This window comes from Sparus aurata, unplaced genomic scaffold (assembly GCF_900880675.1).
Source record: "Sparus aurata unplaced genomic scaffold, fSpaAur1.1, whole genome shotgun sequence".
Lineage (NCBI taxonomy): Eukaryota > Metazoa > Chordata > Actinopteri > Spariformes > Sparidae > Sparus > Sparus aurata.
This window is the reverse complement of record NW_022045212.1, coordinates 12,968-18,868: the sequence shown is the minus strand read 5'-3', so window position 1 is coordinate 18,868 and position 5,901 is coordinate 12,968. Positions and strand designations below refer to the sequence as shown.

At 45.7% G+C, this 5,901-nt stretch overlaps 1 protein-coding gene across 1 annotated transcript; it reads left to right on the top strand.

Moving 5' to 3' along the window:
* Positions 1-952: 952 nt before the first annotated feature.
* Positions 953-2,760, top strand: LOC115578203 (5-hydroxytryptamine receptor 2A-like). The gene is made up of 2 exons (XM_030411073.1): positions 953-2,536; positions 2,687-2,760. The coding sequence occupies exons 1-2, from the start codon at positions 2,107-2,109 to the stop codon at positions 2,758-2,760; spliced, it is 504 nt and encodes a 167-aa protein (XP_030266933.1). The 5' UTR covers positions 953-2,106.
* Positions 2,761-5,901: the final 3,141 nt, after the last annotated feature.

Sequence of the window (5,901 nt, the reverse complement as noted above, 5' to 3'; positions counted from 1 at the left end):
TGAGGCGGTGGTCACGATGTGAAGCGTGAGAGATACACGGCCTTAAGTGACAAACTCATTCATCAGGTAGGTACGGAGGCCCTCCAGGGTCACATGGTGGAGAAAGGCTGGATGTGTTCATCTGTGGGACAGATACTGTGAACTCCATTTAGTTTCTTCACTCTGACGGCACACGTTCCCAGTTTACCTGTGAAAAAACTGGACATTTAAAAAGATAAATAAAGTCATAAATCTGTTTGTGCTCATGCTAACTTCAGGGTTTGCAACAAAAATACTGTGATGTTCATATGAAGTATGTGACAGACAGTCTGCCAAAAAGACCAGGATGTTGGTCACATGCTGCAGTCTGAAGCCAGCGCACTGTTGTGGCTGTTTGGACCCACAATGCTTTGCTCAGTGAAGAGACGCCACAGCGGTGTGACGGACAGACGGACGCCACCGTGACACGTGACGTCACGTGTCCTGTCAGGAGGAAGAATGATCAACAACAGCGTGTGCTTCATCTTCACCCTGGTCATCCTGTTGGCTCCTCTTCTTCTTCTGTGGTTTGATGGGCTCAGCTGGAGGATTAGCTCCACCTGCTGGTCGTCTCAGTTCAGTCGCTGAAATAAAATGATGGCAGTTGTGATTGGTTCAAACGGCGGATGTGTTCCATACGTGTCTGTGGCGTTACATGAGGCCGCTGTTTGAGACGCTGGCGTGTTTGTGGATTCAGTAACAGGTTCATTAACACAAACATGATGTTTTCTAACCAAGCAGCTTCTGTGTCTGAACCAACCACAGCAGCAGCACATCACACTGAGGACTGAGCGTACAGATGTGCAGCCACATGTGCACTGTGCTGCTTCCATCCAGCGGTGACGTGGAGACGAGCTCAGGATTTAATCTGGAGGTTTTCTTTAAATTCAGATGAACGTTGTTCCTCAGAGAGAGAGAGAGGAACCAGAGCGAACAGGATTTACAGACTCAGCAAGAGAAAAGAGATGCGATGAATGGAGAGAGAACGAGAGGCGCTTTAGAGAGAGAGCCAATACGGTACGAGGGCGAGAGACCCTGGGTGAGACAGAGAGAGAGAGGCTGAGTGTGAGGCAGCAGAGGAGAAAATCATTCAGCTCCTCGTCGTCTCCGAGGACGACTCAGTGACTCTGAGATCAGCTGAAGCCTCTGCAGCCTGCTGACGGACGACACCAGGAACAGAAGATCCTCCTCCTCTTCTTCTTCTTCTTCTTCTTCTTCTTCTTCTTCTTCTTCTCTGTTTGTTTGTTTTCTCTCAGAGCAAAGTGGAATTAAAGACGAGGAAGGACGTGCAGAGGAAGAAGCTCTGTGGTGCTGAGGAGGACTGACTGTTTCTGCAGGAGAGGAGTGTTTTCACCCGGAGTCAGGACGCCTCTCATCAAGTGTGTGAAGACAAAGTTGTGTGTGTGTGTGTGTTTGGAACACACACACACACACACACACACACTTCACATCTCATCATGTTTATCATCCATCTCTGTCAGCTGCACTCACACAGGTGGAGCGACGAGTCGACACGAGACAGCAAGGACACCCGAGGGTTTACACACACACACACACACACACACACACACGTCTGTGCAGGTATGTAGGAGGTGAACACACCTTGACACAGGACTCTATTTAAATCAGTGTGTCAAACTTAAAGTAGTCCGTCCATGTAAGCAGGAGCCTGAAGCTGATGTGATGTTTGAATGATGAGCTCGAAGCAGACAGAGCTGACAGAGCTGACAGAGCAGACAGAGCAGACAGAGCTGACAGAGCTCACACACCTGCAGCTGTTCCACCTTCACTTCACATGGACTCAGTAACGACAGGACGAGACGAGACTGAAGACATGAGCTGAAATCACTCCAACACTTGGTCTGGAAGATTTCAAACCCAACTGGATCTCTTCTTCTTCTTTCCGCTGCGTTGGGACGATCAAACTGACGGTGTGCATTAAACTACATTTCATGCCGTCAGTGATCAATGTTGTTACATCTCCGGTGTTCACCTGGGAGACCACATGAAGGCAGGTGAATGATGACTTCCTGCTTCCGTCCTCGACTCTGACCCAGTTTCCCGGTGGCGGTCCTGAGGGGTTTCACCATGAACCTGCGTGGCGGTAACGTGTCTCAGTGGATCTCTAACACCGTCGGAGCCGTCACCGCTCTGGAGTCCAACACCTGGCCTCCACGTGGGTTCGAGCAGAGCGCCCAGCGGATCAACAACGTGACGAACTGTCACATGATTGACGCTCAGCTTGGGAACTGGTCTCACAGGAACAGCGGAGGCGAGGAGGGCGGCAGGATTTATGGGTGTCCGCCTCTGGAGACGGGGGTGGAGAAGAACTGGGCGGCGCTCCTGATTCTAGTGGTCATTGCCGTCACGGTGATGGGGAACATCCTGGTGATCCTGGCGGTGTCACTGGAGAAGAAGCTGCAGAACGCCACAAACTACTTCCTGATGTCTCTGGCAGTCGCCGACATGCTCCTCGGCATCCTGGTCATGCCGGTCTCCATGGTGACCATCCTGTACGGTAAGTGTGAGTGATGTATGACATGTGGTGTGTTTCTGAGTCGAGCCACACACACACACACACACACACACACACACACACACACTTGTACGTCTCTCATATCTGTTCTTAAAGACTTGATGTTGGTCTGCATGACGTGTATCTGAGAAGCAGTTGAACATCAGACATGTGGCCGCCTGCTGATGTCGGGTGGTGTGGTGGTTGATCAGGTGGAGGTGGACTGAGACCTGAGGGTTCTGGACGGGTGGAGCTGTTCAGTGTTGTTGGGTTGGAGTCCACAGATAAATGAGAGGAGACACTGTGGCTGAAACATCGACACATAACAGGATACGGCACCAAACGTCCGGTTTTGTTTTTGTTTTGTTTGTTTTTTTATAGATTTTTTATAGATTTTATATAGACAACAATCAAAGAACCAAAATGATACCAGACATATATCCTCCAAACAAATCAGACACTGACAACAAAAATAAGAAACTAATAAAACAAACCAAAAAACGACAAAAGTGTAAAATAACCCACTCACAACACACAAAAACTACCACAACACAAATTATTACATTCAGATCACAACATTTCTACTATAATATTGATCCAGAACACTCATAAAGGTAAATTCTATATGAGATTGCCAGATTTTAAAAAGTCTGAGGATCTGTCTTTACTCCTGTAACATACACTGTCCAGTGTGAGGTAGCTTAAAGGTTCATTCCACCACTGCACCATTACTGAGGCTTCAGATTCTTCCATTTAAAGTTATACATGTCCTGCCTGCCAACATAGCAACATCTATTTACCTACTCTGATGTGTATTCCACTTGTCAGACATACTAGTTCCCAAAAGACATAAACGAGGTGACAGTGGAATGGAAACATGTAAACACTGAGATAGTTCCAACAGAAAGAGAGTGAGTCACATGTTCCAGCAGAGAAATGACATCTCTCTGTTCACTTCACGTAGTTTCTCTGGAGTGTAATAAATCCTGTGTATCATCTAAAATAAAGCTAGTTTATGCCTTAAATTGTAAGAGCATTTATGAACTTAACGTAAGAACAATTCTCTTTCTGAATTTCCATATGAACATCTTGTTCCCACTTTTGTCTTACATGATCAGTATTTACTGCAGAACAATCAATAAAGACATGATATCATTTAGAAATAACTTTCTGCTTGTCCTGCTTCTTAATGTTTAATATAGCATCAACTTCTGATGGTGTGGCTTCTTGAAGAGAACCATTTTTAACATTGACTGCATGTCTTATTTGAAAAAATCTAAATAAATGTGAGGGAGGTAATCCATATCTCTGTGGCAGCTGAGCAAATGAAAGAAATGTCCCATTATCAAACAGATGACACAGTTCTTGGATACCTTCATCATACCATCATTTAAAAGTGTCATCCATACAGCATGTAATACTTAAGTTCTTCCAAAGGAGAAAGAGAATCTTACAGCCTGACAGAGACAACTTCCAAATGCTGAGGCTGTTTAAAATCACAGGATTCTTGGTCATTTTATCCACTACTTTGAACTCAATGTATGGTAAATGTTCCAAACTGTATGGATACATATCAAAGGATTCTATTCTTTTCCATGAACATGAAATATTTAGAAACCATTGGCTGTCAAAGTTAACGCGTTAATCGCGCGTTAACGCAACATCCTCTTAACGCCGTTCATTTTTTTAACGTGCGATTAACGCTCGGTATTAAAAAAAAAAGAAACACGCATTGTTTGATTTATGGCCGTCGATGGCACCTGTAGTCTTGATCCAGAGGGCGGCAGAAGAATAAGAAAGGGAATCAGAAGAAGAAGAAGCAGGGTTGATGGTTCGGGAAAAACACGGTGGACTGAAAAGCGAAAGTGAAAGTAAATTCCTCTGATATTTTATTAACTAATGGAAGATAATTCAAATTAAAGGTGTCTTCCGGTTTTCTCGGAATAAACATACCCAAGTAATTAATACATTTAGTCGACCATTTCCAATTAAGATGGTTCCTCAGTAAAGCAGGTCGAAATTTGAAATTGGCTTTATCTCTGTTTTATCTCAATTAACCTTGTAGCCTGATAACTTCCCATATTTTTCAAATAGAGACAAAATAAATGGTATAAAATTAAAGTGGTCGTGGAGATATAACAAAATATCATCAGTATACGGAGATATGAGATGTTCCTCCCTCCCAATCCTAATACCTTTAATATGACCATGAGATCTGATCATTGCAGCTAACGGCTCATTAACAAACTCAGCAGGGGACATCGGACCAGCACGTCTGCTGCCCCCGGAGAGCAGAACCGGTTTACAATGGTCGGTCGGTCTCGACAAACACGACTAAAAAGTCCCCGCGCCTCGTTAAAATGTCCAGCGGCTCACACAGCGGGCTCAGGTATGTCTGCTCGTTATCTTCCCTACTTCGTCTCTATGACAGGCGGCACTTCTCCAAACAGAACTGGACACTATGGATCCCTGGTTCTTTAAAGACGAGGGTGTGTAGTGGACCCTACAGAACCCACAGTTCTGTTTATTAGTGAGGAACATACTGAAACTAGCTGACAGGCTTTCAACCACACTGCAGACAGTTTATGATGAAGAAGGACAATAACCAGTCAGAGCATGGTTCTGGATGTGGTTCTGATTCAAACATTAAAGAACAAGAGATCCAGTTCTATCTGAACCAGATGGGAGAGATTACTCCAGACGAGCACAGAGGAAACGTTTCGGCCTCAAGTTCTGTCAGACTTTAAATCAGCAGGCTGACATATAAACTATAAACTGTTCACGGATCAGTTCCTGTGTGACACGTTCAGGTTCTCTGAGCTGAACCGAGACAGCGTCTAACTCTCTGTCGTCACCTCCATCACAGATGATGTTAAGTTACATGATCACTCTGCTCACTGGACTGCTCTCGTGGTTCTGCTGCCTGACATGTCAGTACAGTTCTGTTCTGACTCTGAACATCAGCTCGCTGTGTCCTGCTGACAGACTGATCCAGCTGCTGAGGCTCTCACTCGGCTGCAGGTTTTCTCTTTATATTTATCAACAGCACATCGGGCCGGACCAGGCGGGCCGGGAGTAGGACTTAAAGAACAGTTCTACAGCGTTGTTTTAGTAACTGTAATTCAGTACTTCCTGATGACTGACTGCCACCGTGACGGAGCTGCTGACTGTCGGTTCTCCGGCTGCTTCAGCTTCACTGTGAGCTCCACTCGACTCGTTCACTCACCTTCGACTTCTGGTTTCACACCTGGAGAGCAGCGAGGCCTGCGGTTCTCCTCCTGCGGTTCTCCTCCTGCGGTTCTCCTCGTCCTCTCTGCAGACTTCCTTCTCTGCAGCTGTAATAATGAGTGCAGCCACTAGAGGTCTCT

Bases quoted from the DNA above. Each gene is read 5' to 3' on its own strand.
- LOC115578203 (XM_030411073.1), top strand. From the start codon at position 2,107: ATGAACCTGCGTGGCGGTAACGTGTCTCAGTGGATCTCTAACACCGTC. The intron at 2,537-2,686 runs GTAAGTGTGAGT...GTATCTGAGAAG, and splicing joins CATGGTGACCATCCTGTACG to CAGTTGAACATCAGACATGT.